The sequence below is a fragment of the Anoplophora glabripennis genome, unplaced genomic scaffold, assembly GCF_000390285.2.
Source record: "Anoplophora glabripennis isolate ALB-LARVAE unplaced genomic scaffold, Agla_2.0 scaffold641, whole genome shotgun sequence".
NCBI classification, from domain to species: Eukaryota; Metazoa; Arthropoda; class Insecta; order Coleoptera; family Cerambycidae; genus Anoplophora; species Anoplophora glabripennis.
In genome coordinates this window covers 243,782-262,504 of record NW_019416746.1, presented here as the reverse complement: position 1 = coordinate 262,504, position 18,723 = coordinate 243,782, and the positions used below count along the sequence as shown (strand labels likewise).

Genomic DNA, 18,723 nt, shown 5'->3' with positions numbered 1-18,723 from the left:
AAAAATTTAAATTTTTTGCATGATTAATTTAAATATTAATTAAGTGTCAATGACCTCTGACATTGACCTACTTAAGGTGAACGACCTACATAATTTTAATGCTCTAGCCCTCATATAAATATGACTTTCATAGAAAGTTAATTGTAAAATACGATTTTAAGTAATTTTTTATATGTATATTGTTGTGTGTGATGACAGTGTGTGTTAAGAGGATTATTGGGATTTGTTAAGGTGAACGACCTACATAATTTTAATGCTCTAGCCCTCATATAAATATGACTTTCATAGAAAGTTAATCGTAAAATACGATTTTAAGTAATTTTTTATATGTATATTGTTGTGTGTGATGACAGTGTGTGTTAAGAGGATTATTGGGATTTGTTATTTACATAATTTTAAGGAACAGTATAAGGTGATTCAGAACATATCCAAAAAAAATTTTGAAAGTACAGGGTACTCTTTACAAATACAATTTAGTAAAAAAAAATCAAAAAGAGCAATTCGAAAATGATTTAAAAACACACTTCTGCACGGTACTGGAAACTGGTCCACTGTAAAACCTGACCTCACGTAAGGCAAAGCATGCAGTTGGCAACCGGCATGGAGGCAAAGTGTAATAAAAAGTGAACGGACAAAAAATTGAAAGAATTTCTCTCCCAAGGAAAGAAATAAATAAAATTTTATAACACCTATTTTATATCAGCAAATTCAACTGCTTTGGCCACTATTGTTATTATAAATGAATAAAATTAATTTGTGGTTTTAATTAATAGAATAATTTGCAGTGCCGGTTTTAGACAGGCCCAGGTCAAAATGGTATATAGATAGTATATTCTATTTTCAATAAACATTTTTGTATTATATAGACGAGATCACTTCAGGCCCATAGGCCTGGGCCTATGAGGCCTAGTCAGAAAAACGGCCCTGTTAATTTGACATACCTGATGTTACAACTTTTCAAAATTTTGTCCACCAACGTGTAACACATTAGGATTTGTCTTATACACAGTTTCTACAAATTAACACAAATGTCTTGCTTCACCATAACACAAATGTTGTCTTGCTTCACCAAATTAAAACAATATCCATCAACTCTGAGTTGCTATACACGTAAGACATATTAAACACTTGAAAAACTAATGTAAACACTATCGCAACAACGATAATACTACAATCAGATTTTAGTATTCGTAATCGCTTGGGGCCATGTGGGCGAATGATGCTAAGACTACAGTAGGCCAGCGATATAAAGGTTGAAAATACTACAACTTCAATAATTTTTTTCTCGGAAACTATAAGGATTTTACAAAAATTTTATTTTACGATATTGATTCCATCTTTCATGACGCATAAATTCCCAAATTTTTTGGATAAGTTGTGAATCATCCTGTTTATTGATAGTAAATGTATTCCATAAAATTGTTAGAAGTTATTTTAAAAAGTAAAGAGTATGTACTTGCACTTTAGGACGTGTATTACTATACACGTGATTGTGTATTACACATCTTTAAATTATATATTATGGCTAAAGATATGACGAATTAAGTAAAAGAGAAATTTATTTTCTTTAAAAATTAATTTTTGTTTAATTCTTTGCATAATTTGTTGTTTTAGTCTCTTAAACATGTAACATTATTGCTGATGTTAGTGCGACATTGTGTATAAATGTTGAGTACTTGGTAATTTAGCTAGTAACAACTTACCTCTTAAAATGTAGTATGGACATGGATCCAATTTTGCTCTTAATCTTTAAATAAACGCTTTGAAAATCCAGCGAACTAACGATGTCTTCAGCGTCCATGACTAATTTCAATCTAGGCTGCAAGGACTCTAGTTCAACCTCAGACTTCAAATATTCGCTTGATAGTAGCTCAATTGTGAATCGAGTTATAGTCCACTGTATCCAAGCAGTTAGCTTTACACTTTCATTGTCGATGTTCTCCTGCGTGACGTTATTTATTGGTGGTGTTTTTTCGCTTTCCGAATCCATTGTATTTTCCCTTAATATCGTAGGTGATAAAGTCGAACTGCCTTTGGTTATAATAGGTGGAATTACATCGGGAGTTTTAGGTACCGGTTTTGGTTTTTCTGGCAGTAAATTAGTAGCCACTTCCATGAGACCATATAAAATACTTGCAAAGAGGTACACCTGAATTTCGGAAGTTGATATTACGATGGGTGTCATGTCTATGTGCACACAAATCCCTAGGTATCCTATATCCGTTTTCATACTAGTACTCGGACTGCCGATTGGGGCTTCTGCACTTTCTTTCTCATCAACTTTAGTAGGACGCGTTGACAAGCCAACGGTAGCACTCAGAGAAACGGGTTTTAAAAAAATCAATTTATTTCCGTACTGGATAGTGTAACAACTGAGCTCAGATATTGACATTGTCCAGGGAAAGCTAGATTTTTCCGGTGACCATATACTTTCTGGTAGCGTTACTGGTAGCAATTTGAGGTATTTTGAAATGTTTTGCCTTTGCGCGCTGCGTACATTTGCAAACGGTAACGTTATGACCATTATGTCGGGAGGGTGATCCTTGTTCACCGCTTCTTCCACTGCTTCTTGAATACCTATCAATAATATGTGGTTTACATTAAAGACGAAGAAATTGTGTCAATAATTACCTTGTGATCCGACCGCAGACAGGGACTTCAAAGGAAAATAAATCGTGCACTGAGAAATGTCACCGTAGAGGAGCATTCCTTTCCAAACGTCGAACCAGGTTTTCAAAATGTTGTAAATCCTTTCTTGCATATCTACACTATCTTCTTTATTCGGGAGTTCAATTTTTCGGGGCAATTGGATTGGTTCCCTGTCAGAGCTACTGTGTACGGATTCTATCTGGCTACTCATACGTCTTGGAGTTTCCGCAATGCTACCGCTAGCTTCGGAAATGCTTTTCGTCTTGTGCATTGTTGCATCTAAAAATGGGCGATTATAAAAAATATACTGGATGTGATTAAAACTAAACTTACCTAGAGTGTCACTGAGAGAACTTATTTGTTTCGGTTTATATAGCAACCAACGACAGAGAAGAGGATCAATGCATATTCGAATTTCTTGTAAGTTAAATAACACTATGGGTGGATGTTTTTGTAAATCTGGGGATAGAGGGTACTGCAAAGTGGCAGTGAAGAGTGGTAAATTTTCATTAAGCCTAGAAAAATAATAATTGTAATTTTAAATGATTAGTTCAATAAAAATGTTTACCCAGCATTTTTTTCATTTCGTTTTTCAGCAGGTTTAGGTTCTGGTCCAGAAATGAACAGAACTTGCTGAATATCTCTAGTAACAAAATTACTACTAAAGTCCCTCTTGTTTCCATGATTCTGTACATTATCCTTGTTTGAAGTGAGTTTTATATCTACCGGTTCAAAAATGAACGCCTTTACGGATCCCAGACTCACGTCGATTGAAATTGTTGCATTTGTTACCACTTTTTTGAATTTTATTCCTTCTATACACAGCTCCATATAGGGAAGGCCTACACAGAAAGTTTCAACACTTCCATCAACATTTTCTTTATTATTGTATCTACTCACCACTATCTTTGGTAGCATCCAGTAGCAACGAAGTGTTATTCATCATCTTCCAACACCCTTCCGAATCCATTTTAATCATCTTTCCAATTATATAAGCAATCACCATCATTTTAGCATTTGTCCCGTTCAAAGTGATACTTTCCGATTCAAATATCATTTCTATATGGGGAATATCGGGATTCGTCCAGTACAGCGGTTTAAGGATTGTCTTGCAAGAATAAGAGAGGTTCGACGGAGTCAAAATAGTTGTATGTCGTTCTGGACCGAGTATCAGACGACTGCAGAGACTGACAACTTTAACATTCAGCCAAGAAAAGCAAGCGTCGAACATTTTTTGTGGAGGATCTGGCAGTTGACATGTTGTGTGAACGACACGGTTAACGTACATGGGATTATCTATGGTTATATCCAGAAACTGGCATTCGATGGTTAATTTCGGCAAGTCTAAGGATGATTGTGCGAATGGAGAGGGTGTAGTCATTTTCTGTAGGCAAAAATGTATCGTTATAGGTACTTTCAAGTACCCGAAACAGATAAAAAAAATCTTCTATTCTACATACATTTTTGATTAATTTGCATATTAAATGTATGGCATTTATCTGCGGTTACATTGTATATTCCAAAATAAAAAAATAACAGTTTTAAGACTAGATAGTACCATTTGTAACTGTAAGATTTACGCTGATGTACTGAATTATTATTAATAAAGACATTTATTATTATTATTATTTAATTTACTTCAGACATTAAGTTAATTCAATTTAAGGGGGCGTCTACATGCACAATTTTTTGTTCAGCATTTTAGAAAATCTAAACGAGTTAGAAACAATATCTCTTCACTGTACCAATTATACATGTTTTCTTCAGGGTATAAGACAATTGAAAATACATTCAAAATAAACAAAAGCATATTTTTACTTCGTATATCTATCTTACGCTTGCTGAATTTTGCAAGCCTGTTGAACATACAAAAAACCGAGTACAGTACTATAAACATAGTCACATCCAGCAGAACGCTTTTAGTAAACTATTAACACATTAGTCACAATTATTGAATATCTTTACAAACTTGTTAGATAAAATAGGAAAGGTAGATTTTTTGATGTTTACATGTTCTCCCTGATCTTTCAATACGAAAAATTATAAAGAAGTTGGCTCTAGTTTAGCGTTATGTTTAATTACTTCCGGGGTGGGTCTATCATTGTCATACTAAAAATGGAATTTCTTGTCTATAAAACGCCATCTTTAAGTCTTCTATATTCTTTCATCTCAAAATAAGATATTTTTTCTAAAACTGAAAAAAAAAACAATTTGGGACAAAGAGTTACTTAAAATTCAGTCATGATGACATCTGTACTTTAAGAGTTATTTTTTTCCTTTTAAAAATGTAATTAATAGTTGTATTAATTTAAATACAGTGAAAATTGGTTATAACGACATCACTTTATATGAAATATTGGATATAACGACGGAAGTCCCGATTAATTCCTATAGAAATACCATATTAAAAATATCGTTTACTACGACATCGTTTACAACAACATTTCGGATTGCGTTGCGTTTTTATATACATTTACCATAGAATCTGTCGGTTGTAACAACCAATAGTGATATACGGCCTTAAAACCAATGCACCACTCTTCCGCCCGCCGACATCCATGCTTTTGACACCAGTTAGCATGTTTGGGACAAATTACGACTTATCTATGCATACAGTTATATTAAATGTATTAATTACCACTTTCTATCACGATATGGGAGAGAAAAGTTTTAATAAAGAAGAAAAATCACATATAATATAGAGACTAGAAAACGGTGAAACTAATGCAAGCAAGTAAAAGAATGTGCACTACAATTTAAACAATTTGGATGGATAGAAATAAAGTCTCTATTCAAAAACAATTCACTGAAAATGATGTATTGTAAATTTTTCATTTTTTGTATAAAAATTTTAAATAAACGTCTATCGGTTATAACAATTGTAAAGAAATGGTCCCTTGAAGGTCATTATAACTGATTTTCACTGTATATATAAATTATAGTGTTTTCAAACTTGGAGAGGACTTTTTAATCGTAGACAGAATGCATTATTAACCATTTCAAAAATTAAAATCGTTTCGATATTGCAAACCGCATTTAAAATTAATAATAATAAACATATTTAAAACTTATTGGGAACCTCTGGAATCGTCCCCGAGTTACATATTACATATATATTCACGTATGTGAATATTTAAGGCCATAAATGGCGTGTTGCCAGCTTCTTTGTTCCATTTTTGATAATTAATAGATAAACTGCTAATATAATTTTAGGTAATCATCAATTCTACTTTAGTTTTCTTTTCAGATATGTGTGTATTTTATTGCGAAAATCATTAGTGTACAAATGTTTCAGTGAAATTATTTATTATTTTAGATTGCTATTATAAATGTATTTTTTTTGTGTCTCGTGGTGGGTATTAATAAATATGAATAAACATACTACAGTGGCCTTGACTTACTGGATATGTAACATGTAAATGCTGATGAAAACTGTGACATAACTGCACATCCTTATGGATGATTTCCAAATAGGCATGCACCAGTGGTTCCAAAAAAGTTTTCATCAAATCGGTGTTAATAGGTATTAAAAATATTCTATTTGCAAAAAATATTCTATCAATCGAGTGTTCGCACCTCAATTTGTTCACTCTTTAAAAGTGTTGACAGTCTATCTAGATTAGTCTGAATTATCAACATATATTATTTATTTACCACAAATAGATATTTGGGAACTTGCTTAATATTTTTAAATCAAAGGTATTTCCAGTCCCTATCTGTAACCTATAACTTATTTTTGAATTACACTCCTAACTATGCATATTTCCCTTAAAATGTTACAGGTCATTCTAGATGTATGTTTTATCTTCTGAAGATCTAAACATATGTATTAGGGTCTAACGTATTGTGATAATAAATAAATTTTGTCAGGAGCACTCGATATACACCGATATTTAATATTTTGTGCGACACTGATGCTTGGATTATAAAACGTAGTAACTTGCTAAACATGTTATTCTCTAAGAGTGGGAAATGATAATTGTGCACAGTACCCAAGATGTACAGAATTAAGTAATAATCTTATGTTGTTCATTCTGAGAAATATTTGCCACCGATTTTATAGGACAGTTGAATATACTGATAACGAAAAAATAAATTAAAAAAAAACTATTCAATTCAAACAGTAATACCACTTACCTTCCTTTTGCGAAACAGCTGTCCCTTAGTCGGCTGAAAGTAAGGGTGGTCCATCAATTCCAGTTCGATAGTAGGTGCGAAAAAAGTGATTCTCGTGCTCCTGCTGGGTATGAATTCGTTTAAAGCGTCAAAGTCTTCTTCCGAAGGAGGAAGTAGCTCTTGTAAAGATGAATCTGGTTTCACTGTGAAGTAAGATTGATAATCGTAGTAAGAGGCCGCCACTTGCAATGTGCTAATTCTATGAAAAAGTCCTGAGCAGAGGCGTAATGTGAATGGTCCGAAACAGATTCGCATACAGGCAGTTTCGGAAAGATTGCTAAAAAAAATTTGTTAATGCAAGATGGTTTTACAGGCTTTTGGGACGGGTACCTATATTCATGATCGCTGCCTAGTTCACTTAGAATCTCACTGGACATGTCACTTGGAATTTCCATTTGATACACATAGTCAAAGGAAAACGCAGGCGTTCTCTCAAGTAAGACAGACTCGGTGTTTGTCGTCATGTGGTAATCCCAAGAAGTATTATACTGCCTCTTCTGTCCCTTATTTTCTACGGCCTCAGCATCAAAAAGAGAATCAGTCTTATGGGAATTCGATACAGAACCTTTAAATTAATAAAAATTAAAATGAACTTTCAATGAGATTTTACAGTGAATTAAAAAAAAGAAGTATATTTTAATAGAGATACATTTGGAATACATTTTATTCTAATACCACTGTCTAATAAACCTAAAAAAAATAAAGTTAAAATGGTAAAAATAGTAAAAAATAATGTTCTAAATTTTCTACTGGAAATAAATAACGTATAGGTTTTGGCATTTAGTATTATGTTTTGTTCAATTTAACATTTTTTAATTAGGCTTAAAAAATTAACAATTAACAGTGGGAAAGCTAAAATATAACTGTTTTACATTTGTAGCTGGAAGAGATGAGTATTACTGCATCCATGGAGAAACAAAGGTCTATCTCATTTTTTATTTTGCCTAAATTACTTATTAATTATTTATTATATTAAGAATCAAATTTAGAAGTTTCAATTATTTTAAAATAAAATAGTTGAAGTATTAGTGAAAAAAATCCCTATAACTGAAAAATAAGTCCACAAATTAGCATCACCTTGTAAGCAATTGGTTTCTAGACCTGCATAGTTTCCATGACAATTTGACTAATAATCATAAAAAAGGTGCATTTATAAGAGCCCTAACAACTAAATATTCGGAGATACGATAATTTTGACAAAAACAATTAATAATGCCAACCTTAGAATAAACGTATTTTACATTAACATCTTCATTTTGCAACCCTTTTAAATAACATTTCAATGACTATTTTACACATAATTAAATACGCTCTGATCTGTAAATCCTAAACAGTAATATTTTGCTCAATTTGATGACAACTAAATGTTCAGAAGCAGCATTTTTTGACTCAAAAACCAAACAGATGCTGAAAATAAGAAATGTCATTGTTATAGTTCATGTCTGTTAGTGTCTGTAGTGTTTTCGCAACAATATTGTACAAAATATGTGAAAAGGACATTGATGAAAAAAATTGTTGGCGAAAGGACCCTTAGAGGCAATAATTATTAACGTCGAAAGCTAAATAAGGATTTCGTTTTCATCAAAGCAAAAGAAAAAGCATTGCTGATGGAACTCCAGAAGAAGTGTTTAACTTAGGCTAAATCGATAGCTACGAGTTTAAGTTTGATGTGTCTGAGGATTTTTTTAAGTGCATAATATGAACATCGAGGGAAGCTTTACACAAAAAGTGCTTAAAATATACAGTGAAATTTCCACAAGGAGCCATGATCTGGGGACGCACGTCGGCAAAGGAGTCAGGAAGACTAGAGTTTATTAAGCGCATCTTCAATGAAGATACACATTGGAGAATAATTTACTACCCGCAGCATCAGCACAATTTGGCGACAGAAATTTCATTTACCAGCAGGATAGTCCTCAGTAATATGACCAAAAATACAAAAAAAAACGTTTGGAGACAATGATATTAAAGTCTTGAACTGATCTTTAAAAAATCCCGGCCTAAATTTTATTGAAACATTATATCATAGAAAAAGTCCTTGCGAAACAACCCCCACAGGACAATTCTTAATCTCAAAAAACAAATACAGGATTTGAAAATTTTTTGTTGTGATGTTTAGTCAGCACCATGCTAAAGAGAATTTGCTCTAATATAAAGGCCAAAGAAGAGTTACGAATTACTTAATCAAAAGCAAACTCTTCCATCCGAACATTACTGTCTCCGCATTTTGTAGCTTTTGTTTATTTCTTATTGCAATTGAACCGATTTTTTTTTAAATAAATATGAGTTAATCAGCTTTCTTGGCAACTGAATTTGAGACAATCATTATTTGCATTGTATTTGTATTGTTGAGTCACCTCAAGGATACAAATTTACATTATTTAGAAAACTTTAACGTGCCGTCCGAAATTTAAGCCTTATAAATAATTTCAAGTTTATTATTTTCGCTATATTATGAGTTATACCTACTTAATTATTACGTCTGTGAAGTAATACTAATAAAAAATATTTTATCTCATTAGCTTAAACTGCAATACCTCAATATTTACAAAAATTGCAAAACTAACCTAGTTTTAAATATGGAACAGGAGAATCCTCATTTGCTTCCAAGAAAGAACAACTACACTGACCAATGGGGAGTAACAGAGCTTGACTAACACCTCCTGTAGCATTCAACCACTTCATACCGTGTATAACGGTCTCACAATAGATTCCTTGAAGCTCCAAAGTCAGCATTGGATTATATCGTATTTTTTTATGACCGTAATAACCACCACGTTCCGAGTTCATTTCCGAAACCTGCAAAAAGAACAGTCACACAGATCTACTCAAATTTTTTTACAAAATTTACTTTAAAAGTGATCGATAGATTATCGAGATAGAATCCGAAATGCAAAGTGTGACCTGACTGGCCTTGGAATTCTTCGTTATTCCACTCTTCGTCCCAAGGGGCCGGCAAAACAGAAGAAACATAAGACCATGCCCAACCAGTCCAAGATTCTGGATTTTCCATGGCTTCTATTAAAAAATATATATATTTCTTCTTGTAGTCAAATATTCAGGAACGGAATTAACACAAAGCTTATACAAATTTACCTCTCACATCTGACGGTGTATTGGCATTATCACTTGTCGTGCCCTTTTCTGGTTTCAGGTGTTTCTGTTGAAGGGCATATAAGAGCATCAGTAAACGGAAAAGCATAGGTATCTGCTGTTCGGTCATACTGAACTCCATACTAAAAAATATTAAAACAATTACAAATTTACCAAATTTTTATGCAAAGATAATTTACTTGTTGCACAAAATGTCTAATCTGGTAGTCGAGGCTTTACTGGCGGTGGCAGAGTGGTAGTTTCTTAATAAATGCATGGTCATAGAACATCGATAGAGCATGGGTTCTTGGTAGACTTCTATTTTACCAGAGGCATTTCGTTTGTCAAGACACAATGTCAAGTCGTTCACTGTTATCACCTTTCGTAATATGACTTGCGCTGGGGAAAGATCTAAAATTTAGTTCACTAAAAAAACTTTAACATACCTCGAATCTATAATAAAATCATGTTATTTAATAAATAATAAATGCATATCACTTTACCATATTTAAGAAAGTTTTATCGTTTTAAATGGTTTCTTGTTTTACCTATATATGCAGGTTCCCATTTTTCATTAGCGGACTCAAATTTTAAATGTTTAACATTCATCGATAGGACTATATCTTCCTCTACATATTTTAATATCACATTATTACAATAAATCCTTATATTGTTCACTATTTTATTTATTAGTAACTGTACATAACCTGGTGGTGCCTCCACTTCTTTGCTAAAAATCATTGCAATAAAATTTGAGAATAATTTCATATATCCTTCCTACCCGTGAAATGCTTTCTTTGGAACGATTACATCATTCCTGGTAGAATCTTTTCCTTTTAAATTTAATATACATTCTGCAAATAATATACATGTAATTTTTGTAACAATTAATGTAGTAGTATTTACCTATTGTATTTATTGTAACGACGATGGGTTCTGATGCTAGCTTTGTCCATGGTACATGTATCAAAAGTTCCCTGATACTACCCGAAACAAAACTAAAGGGCAACTGCAACTCTTGTTCTAGAACTTGTAGATTTAGTTCTAAATTAAGAAAACACGCATCTCCACCCCACAGTGAAACCTTCAATAAAAGTGTGTGTCTGTATGTATATCTTGCCTTATGAACAAAGTACTTACCTGAAAATCTTCAGGTCTGAAGTTGTTTATGTATCGGTCTACATAACTTAGTAGAATTGGGGTTATATAAGACTCCAATTTAAACATCTCCGGATTTATTTCAATCTAAAGTTGAAATATGAAAAAAGATGTAAATAAAAATTAAGGTTAAAAATATATTACTCACCGACAGCACATGTTTCTGCTAACAAATTTGCAGTTTATTTTAAATGCAAATAAATTTACATAAAGCTTATCAAAATTTCATGCATTGTTGGCATATTTAGTTCAATAAAAATTATAAATGTTCAATGATAAAAACATCTGATTTTTTAAACGTCTAATTTCAGTACTGCCAACTAAATTCCCCCATGTCAAATTTCCCCACTCCACCCCCACTTTTTCTAATTCAGTTTGTTATGTTGGTGACTGTTGGAAATGTCAGTTTAACAAAATGGCGAATGTGCGTGACAGTGATACCTCTTTGTGGCTTCACAATAAACTCGGAATTTCGAATGATTCATGGACAGGAGGCTCAATATGTTCACAACTAAATGCAGAAGTGTTAAGAAATATAAAGGACTGTTTTCCAGATCTGCAGACCCAAGTGAAACTGAAATTATTATTAAGTTTTTTTCATATCCCGCGCAGAAACCTGGAAGAGGTATGTTTATATTTGTTTGGAAGAAACGTAAACATGTTTTGTTTCATTCTAACTCATCATTAGTATTATTTTAGTAATGAGAACGTTTGTCGAAAAACATTTGTTGTCATATGTTGTAAATATTTTAATTTTTAGTGGAAAACAGAACTGGAACAGATATTGGATGTAGCTTTGGCTGATTCTGAACTTTGGGTAGCTATGCTGGCAGATGCTCTCAAAACTTATCCCTCGACAGGATCTCTAAACACAGATATTTCAGACGTTGATGAAGTACGGCCTATTTTTACTGATTTAGTCACCGATCTGAGGAAACTAGTACGGAAACAAAATGAACACACGATGCTTCCTATGGAATGTCATTATTTGAATAAGGCAGCTCTAGTTTCAGTAGTGAGTACTACCATTAATGTTATATAATTGTTTAAAATTTTAAATCCGCAGAATTTAAGAACGGTGTATTTTAGGTGGGTCACAGACCAGAACCCTTGAAGCATTTCACAATTAAGAAGAAACCCAAATCTGCACTGTTGCGTGCAGATTTGTTACAAAAGTCTTCAGATGCTGCTTCCAATCTTAACAAAAAATCATGTGCTCCAGTTATACCTGTCCGATCTAGGGGTATGCCCCGTAAAATGACGGATACCAGTAAGTACGGTATGGTCGCTTCGCATTTCATTTTTTTAAATTTGTTTACTAATGCTTATGCCTTATAATAACTAATATATTTGACAAAGGTGACATTAATTAATTGTTAGAAATAAGATAATTTTGCCCTTTGAAATTTAAAATACTGGCTACAAAAAAAAAAAAATTGGAAAGTATATCATGTTTTACAAATTGTTTACCATCCTCTATTCACACAAATGGACAGAAATTGTGATGGGGAACTATATTACTAATTAAAATTTCTTAATAAAAAATATTTTATACATTACAATTTAGTATTGTACTTTAAATTTTTTCAATAGCAAATTGCGCCAAATTTCATTTAAATTCTTTTATAGGCTCGTAACATATTTAATTTATCCAAAATTATAATACTCTCTATTTTAAAAACAGTATTAAGACAAAAGATTAAGAACATAACTTTTGATGTCACCTCTTATATAAGCAATCTTAAAAACATATAATTTCTAAAAGCGACAATTGTAGCTCCACTAAAAGGCATACCAAGCAGGGTGCCAACGTCAGGATTCCGTTCAAGTGTATTAAATAGTAACCTGAGCAACAGACCTCCACTGACTAGACCCCCCGCCGGAAGGAAAGAAGGCGGAGTTAAATTGTTGGACATCGCAGATCAACCTCTGGGTTACGCTGCAGCTAAAAAGAGGAAAAGAATGCAAGGTGGGAATTTACATAGGAGATGTTTTTCATTCACTGTTTGATTATGTGTTTGTTTTTCAGAAATTGAAGATGCGAAGAAAGCCACAGAAAACGCAGCGCTGCAGAGTCCCCCTCCTGCTTCTGGATCTACACCTGATTATGCTGCAGGATTGAGCGCGACGCCAGCTTATGCGCCTGCCACTCCACAACCGACTGTTGCTCCAACTCCAGGTAAGTTTTTATTTGCTTAACAAATTTGCAATTTTTTGTACTACATTATATAGGGTGTCCCAATATTTTGTATACCTCAGATTCTGGGTCTCAAAATAAGATGATTTGAAAAACTTTTTAACTAATAAATGTTACTGTGGGCAACATTCAAGGTCGCTAAAGAAGTAGGTTATCTACAAACTTCATCCTTGAATTGTCCAATGCCATTGCAGTGTTTCTGAGGCGGGAATATGTCTTCGATATAATTTCATTTTCATCATTTAACTCAGTATTGTAACCTGAGGGGTTATTTCTTTATCCATCCTTATGAACAGTATCGTAACATTCGTAACAACATCAATTTTCCAAAGGGAGCTCATCGTTTATCATTTACACTTTAATCATGATACATGACACTTAGAAATTTTGTACATTCAGAGAATGAGACACTTACCGTTCTTTTGCTCATGCAGCGTTTAATCCATGGGTTGGTCGTACAGGGTGTTACACTCTCACTCAATGGGGTCACTTAATTCAGAGAGAAAAGGAAATGCCAGAATTTCTTAAGGAAGGTTTTCAATAACTATATAAAAGTGAAACAAATACAACAACTATAAATAAGAAAATATATTACCCATTACAAAATTAACCCCAAGATTCTAAGTTCAGGTGGTTGACATTTATAATTAATCACCCTATATGTACCTGGCCAGTTTGGAAAAAGCAAGCATACCTAGGAGTGGAATAAAACCATTAGATAATAATTTGTCTGAATTAAATGAACAATAGTTAGCAGGTATATACATTAGCCCCATGCTATCTCTTCTGTTCCACAGTTTATTTTACATATATTTTCACACCTCGATGAAAAATATAGTGTAGACATTAGTGCTGGCAAAAACCGGAAAAAATTGAAACCGGTTAACCGGGTTCCGGAAAAGCCGATTTCAGATAAAACCGGTTAGTCGAATAGTTGCTAAAACCGGATATTCTAAAACTGGTTATTCGAATAACCCGTTACTCGAATAATGGCTAAAACAGGATATCTAAAAATCGGTGCTTTATAAAACTGACGAGATATACGATGTTAATCACATATTCACATATTTTAAATTTTAAAGTTAAATCTAATGTTAAAAGTTAAAATGTTAAAACAGTTGCACTTGTTACTGTGATTCTTCAATTTATTATTTATATAAATGGATTTGGTCGTTTGGTGTATGTGAGTGTGGGTGACTGTTTTTTTATAAATCTGTGCCTTCTAATATGTATGTACTATGTAGCCTGTGTCAATAACTACATAACACTAAGACTATATTATGGTGTTATGTAGTTATTGGCTATAAAGAAAGAATCCAATTATTCGGATGTTTGAATAGATTATTGAATAATTGGTTATTTGAATAATCGGATATTTGAAGAATCGAATAACCGGTTTTCGGGTTTCGTACAAATCTGAATTATCCGAAACCGGTTAACCGCCTATCCAAAAAACCGATTTCAGTTGCCAGCACTAGTAGACATCTATTTTATGCAGGGTCCATTATTAAGAGATGATAAAATTAGGAAAACCCCAGTATAAAATTCCATGATATACCCTATATTATTATTAGAGATATCTGCTATTCCGGGGTGTCCATAAAGAGATGTTTTACTGTACCAGTATACCAAATTTTGATTGAATAAAATTTACTTACTTGAAAAAAAAAAAAACAAAAAACAAATTGGTTGCCAACTTTGACGCCCTCTAGCGGTTAAATGAAACAACTTTTAAATTTTTTCTCCCAAAATGTTATTTAAATATGGACCTTCTTGCAGCTCCTGCTACAGCAGTGCTCACTTCACCCCAGCCCACACCGCAACCGGCAGTGACCACCCAACAGCCCCAACAAGTCTCGCCCCCGACCCCCGCACCTCCCGCTACTCCACAACCCACTCCACAGTTCACCGCCACACCTACGATGCGGCCCGTGCCACCCTTACTTGCTACAACTCCAACTGGGCAAAGGACGATCATCACCACGGATCAACCGCCCGTGCAACAGCAGGCGCAAACTCAAGTGGTCGGGACCCCAGTGGTGGTCACTCAAAGGCCCATGCAGCAGCAGACCGTCACGCATATTAGGATACAACCCCAGTCGTCTTCCAATGTGTTGCAGAAGAGGGGATTGGCCCTTACGGTATGTAATTTTTTCATTATTCGTTATTTGGTTTTATTATTTATTGGTGGTATTATTCGATGGTTATTTGAAGAGGTATAAGTCAAGTTACGGCAATGTTGCGGATTTTGATTATGATTAACTTAGAGAAATTTCAATATTGTTTTTTTATTTTAATTTTTTTAATTGAAATGAAAACGGAAAAGGAGGAATTTTTTCAACTCGGTAATTATTAGGAAACTTTTCCCAGGAGAATTTAAATATTGCCAAAGATTATGAAGAAGAAAGATCAGAAGAAAATTCAACTACTTTAAGGTGGTGCCACCTGTAGTTTTAGATGTATTCCCACATTTCTGCCAATAAGAATGAAGAGAAGGTATCCTTCAGAAAATGGCTGTAGAGAGGAGGATTCTCTCTTATGGAGCAGTAATCCTGAAAGTGTTCGTTTTAAGATATAGCCAGAATGGCGTTAGTGAGCCACCAGGATTGGCGATAGAAGTAGTAAATAAACCGTGTAAATATGGCCACACACGTTTCGGTGTTCCTATTACCAGGCCTATTATTGCCAACACGTCTTCACCTTTCGATGACATTGTTTAATACTCTATTGAATAGAGGATTTTAAAAGGAACTATGACATTCACGATATTTTATTGCATGAATCGTTCAAATGGTCATTTTAGATGAAAAAATCGCGGAGTGCTATTAAATTAGAGGGTGGAAATTGGAGATAGGGGTGAAAATGCACCCCTTTCAGTTTTTTAATTGTAGCTCGAAAACGAAGCAAAATATCGCTATAGTTCATAGGAAAAATTATTTAGAAAATTGAATTTCCCATCGAAATAGCTTATTTAAAAAATTAAAAGGAAAATTTTATGCAAAAAATCGTTAATAAACAATTTTAAAGAAAGCAAAAAATAAGATTTTTTTTTTTACTTTTTTAACAAAATAATTTAGTAAAAACTTGAGAATTTAAGTACAATGAAGTTTATTAATAATGTATATAGTGTGTACACGGATGGAGTTGACAAGAAGAGAAACTCTTTTGTTTTTGACTTTGTATCGATAAATGTCACTTTATAAAAAGTTCGGCCCTCCAAAAAAATGGGACTGTCATACAAACGTCTTAGATTAGATATACAGGGTGCTCATAAATTAAAAAAACACACAAATACTCAAGAGAGAAGTACCATTATTTATTATTTTATACATGTTTATAAAATAAATCTGTTTATAACCTCAAATAATGTCAATACAAATTTTAAAATAAAAATCTTATTTTTTGCTTTTTTCAAATTGTTTGTTAACGATTTTTTGCATATAATTTCCCTTTTACATTTTTTAAATAAGCCAATTCGATGAGAAATTCAATTCTTTACAAAATTTTTCCTATGAACTATACCGAAATTTTGCCTCGTTTTCGTGTTATATTTAAAAAACTGCAAAAGTGCTTTTTCAGCCTATCTTCAATTTCAGCCCTCTAATTTAATAGCACCCCGCGGTTTTTTCATTTTTAATGACCCTTCGAACAAGTCATGTGATGAAAATCCTTGAACCTCTTATTTCCTTCTTTTTGCAAAAAATTAGAATTAAAGCATAAGGGTAAACGCGATGAAAATCGAAAAATTGGCTAAGTTTGAGCAGCCATATATCAGTCAATTTTCATCCAAAAATACTCTCTTACCTCTTGTTTTGAAAGAAATTTTATCTACTTTTTTTTCTATGAAGCAATGCTTATACCTATCCTTACTCAAAAAAAACTAGAGGCAAAAAAGTAAAAAAAATCAGAAAATCGAATGTTTTGCTTTTTTTTCAAATTGTTTAACGATTTTTTACATAAAATTTTTCTTTTAAATTTTTTAAATAAGCTATTTCGGAAATTCAATTTTCTCAATAATTTTTCTTAGGAACTATAGCGAAATTTTTATAATTTTCTTCACATTTGGCAAATACTCAATAAATAAAAGAGTTGATTGCTTTGTTTAAAATAATTCTTCAAAAAATTGAATAATTTTGATTAAAACAAATATGACTCATTATTGTAATCAGAAAATAGAGCCCAATTAAAAACAAAAATGCAAAAGTATGGTACTCGTAAGAAAAACAAAAGTTGATTGTCGTTTCTCTGATCAGATAGATGTTGCTACTAATACGAGGTTTTGGTTAATAAAAAAAATAATCAAAATCAGTATGCATGTTATTCATCATCCAGTTCGTCATATATTTTTTTATTAAATTTTCCATTTCAGCGAGAACAAATGTTGGAGGCCCAGGACATGTTCCGAACGGCGAACAAAGTCACACGGCCAGAGAAAGCTCTCATATTGGGATTCATGGCTGGTTCTCGGGACAATCCCTGCCCCCACCTGGGTAATATTGTGACAATAAAACTGTCCGAAGACCAAGAGAACGTACTGCAACCCGACGAGACTTACTTGACTATGATGGTAGAGACGCACTTCCAGATGAACTACAACAATGGCGAGTGGAAAAGGATCAAGAAGTACAGACATATCGAGAATATGGTCGACCAGATCACTTCCAGTACACCTACGGCGGCGCTCGTTTGACGAAATGTCGTTCGGTAGTAGGTGTAAGCGAAAAGGATCTTCCGGTTTGAAGCTGAACGTGTCGTCCAGGAAAAATGCAAAGTGGGAGAAGCGTTTTTGTGCTATGTTGGAGGTATATATTTTGAAAAAAAGTTTTGTTGATTATTTTATTTATGCAATTTAGGGTTTTGGAAAGTGCAATTTGAAGCTAGCTTTATAAATATTTTGTGAAAATTTAAGTGTTTATAACTTTTGAAAGAGTAGTTTTGGGTTATGGTTCTTGTTTCTTTTGTGGGGTTCTACTTTATACAGTATTTGCATTTGAACTGGATGACTTGACGTTTTTAGTTTAACGAATTTCCCGTTTCATTTTGCGTAGTTTTGGTAGGTAAGACAGAACCACGTTTAGTTTGACAATGAGATTATTTTAGGTTTAAAGTAATCTTTGCGAATAATGTAGGAATAACTTTTTTGTATCAAAAAATGTAATTTTATTTTGTACGTGAACAAACTGACTGAGGGGCCGATGTTAATATTGGAGAGTGTAGATATTAAGATCAAGTTTAAATAATTTCAGTATCGCTTAAAATGATTGTGGTGGTTAGGCAAATTAGATTTATATATTATACTACGTTAGAATTGATAAGATTAACAATTTACGATAATTGAATTTGTACATATATATTAATTTACAATTTATTATTTATTGTTTATTTTCAAACATTGAGTTTGTAGAGTGTTCACATTTTATTTAATAATTGTTGTTTTTCTTGTGCAAAAA

At 32.9% G+C, this 18,723-nt stretch overlaps 2 protein-coding genes across 2 annotated transcripts in view; one reads left to right on the top strand and one right to left on the bottom strand.

Annotated features, from left to right (window-relative positions):
* LOC108912107 (vacuolar protein sorting-associated protein 13B) overlaps positions 1 to 11,369 on the bottom strand; it is a 30,927-nt gene extending 19,558 nt beyond the window's left edge. Inside the window, exons 1-16 of the mRNA XM_023455385.1 lie at positions 11,225 to 11,369; positions 11,059 to 11,163; positions 10,825 to 11,002; positions 10,700 to 10,772; positions 10,467 to 10,648; positions 10,119 to 10,329; positions 9,922 to 10,061; positions 9,677 to 9,843; positions 9,393 to 9,624; positions 7,156 to 7,390; positions 6,787 to 7,102; positions 3,550 to 4,033; positions 3,218 to 3,491; positions 2,983 to 3,164; positions 2,632 to 2,928; positions 1,704 to 2,577 (exon numbers count right to left, since the gene is read on the bottom strand). Coding sequence (XP_023311153.1) covers positions 1,704 to 2,577; positions 2,632 to 2,928; positions 2,983 to 3,164; positions 3,218 to 3,491; positions 3,550 to 4,033; positions 6,787 to 7,102; positions 7,156 to 7,390; positions 9,393 to 9,624; positions 9,677 to 9,843; positions 9,922 to 10,061; positions 10,119 to 10,329; positions 10,467 to 10,648; positions 10,700 to 10,772; positions 10,825 to 11,002; positions 11,059 to 11,145 — 3,932 coding nt within the window. The 5' untranslated portion in view covers positions 11,146 to 11,163; positions 11,225 to 11,369. The remainder of the gene's footprint in view (positions 1 to 1,703; positions 2,578 to 2,631; positions 2,929 to 2,982; positions 3,165 to 3,217; positions 3,492 to 3,549; positions 4,034 to 6,786; positions 7,103 to 7,155; positions 7,391 to 9,392; positions 9,625 to 9,676; positions 9,844 to 9,921; positions 10,062 to 10,118; positions 10,330 to 10,466; positions 10,649 to 10,699; positions 10,773 to 10,824; positions 11,003 to 11,058; positions 11,164 to 11,224) is intronic.
* Positions 11,370 to 11,491: 122 nt separating this feature from the next.
* Positions 11,492 to 18,607, top strand: LOC108912105 (negative elongation factor A). The gene is made up of 7 exons (XM_018717269.1): positions 11,492 to 11,701; positions 11,837 to 12,091; positions 12,166 to 12,346; positions 12,854 to 13,045; positions 13,106 to 13,255; positions 15,053 to 15,414; positions 17,643 to 18,607. The coding sequence occupies exons 1-7, from the start codon at positions 11,492 to 11,494 to the stop codon at positions 17,961 to 17,963; spliced, it is 1,671 nt and encodes a 556-aa protein (XP_018572785.1). The 3' UTR covers positions 17,964 to 18,607.
* The last annotated feature ends 116 nt before the right edge of the window (positions 18,608 to 18,723 follow it).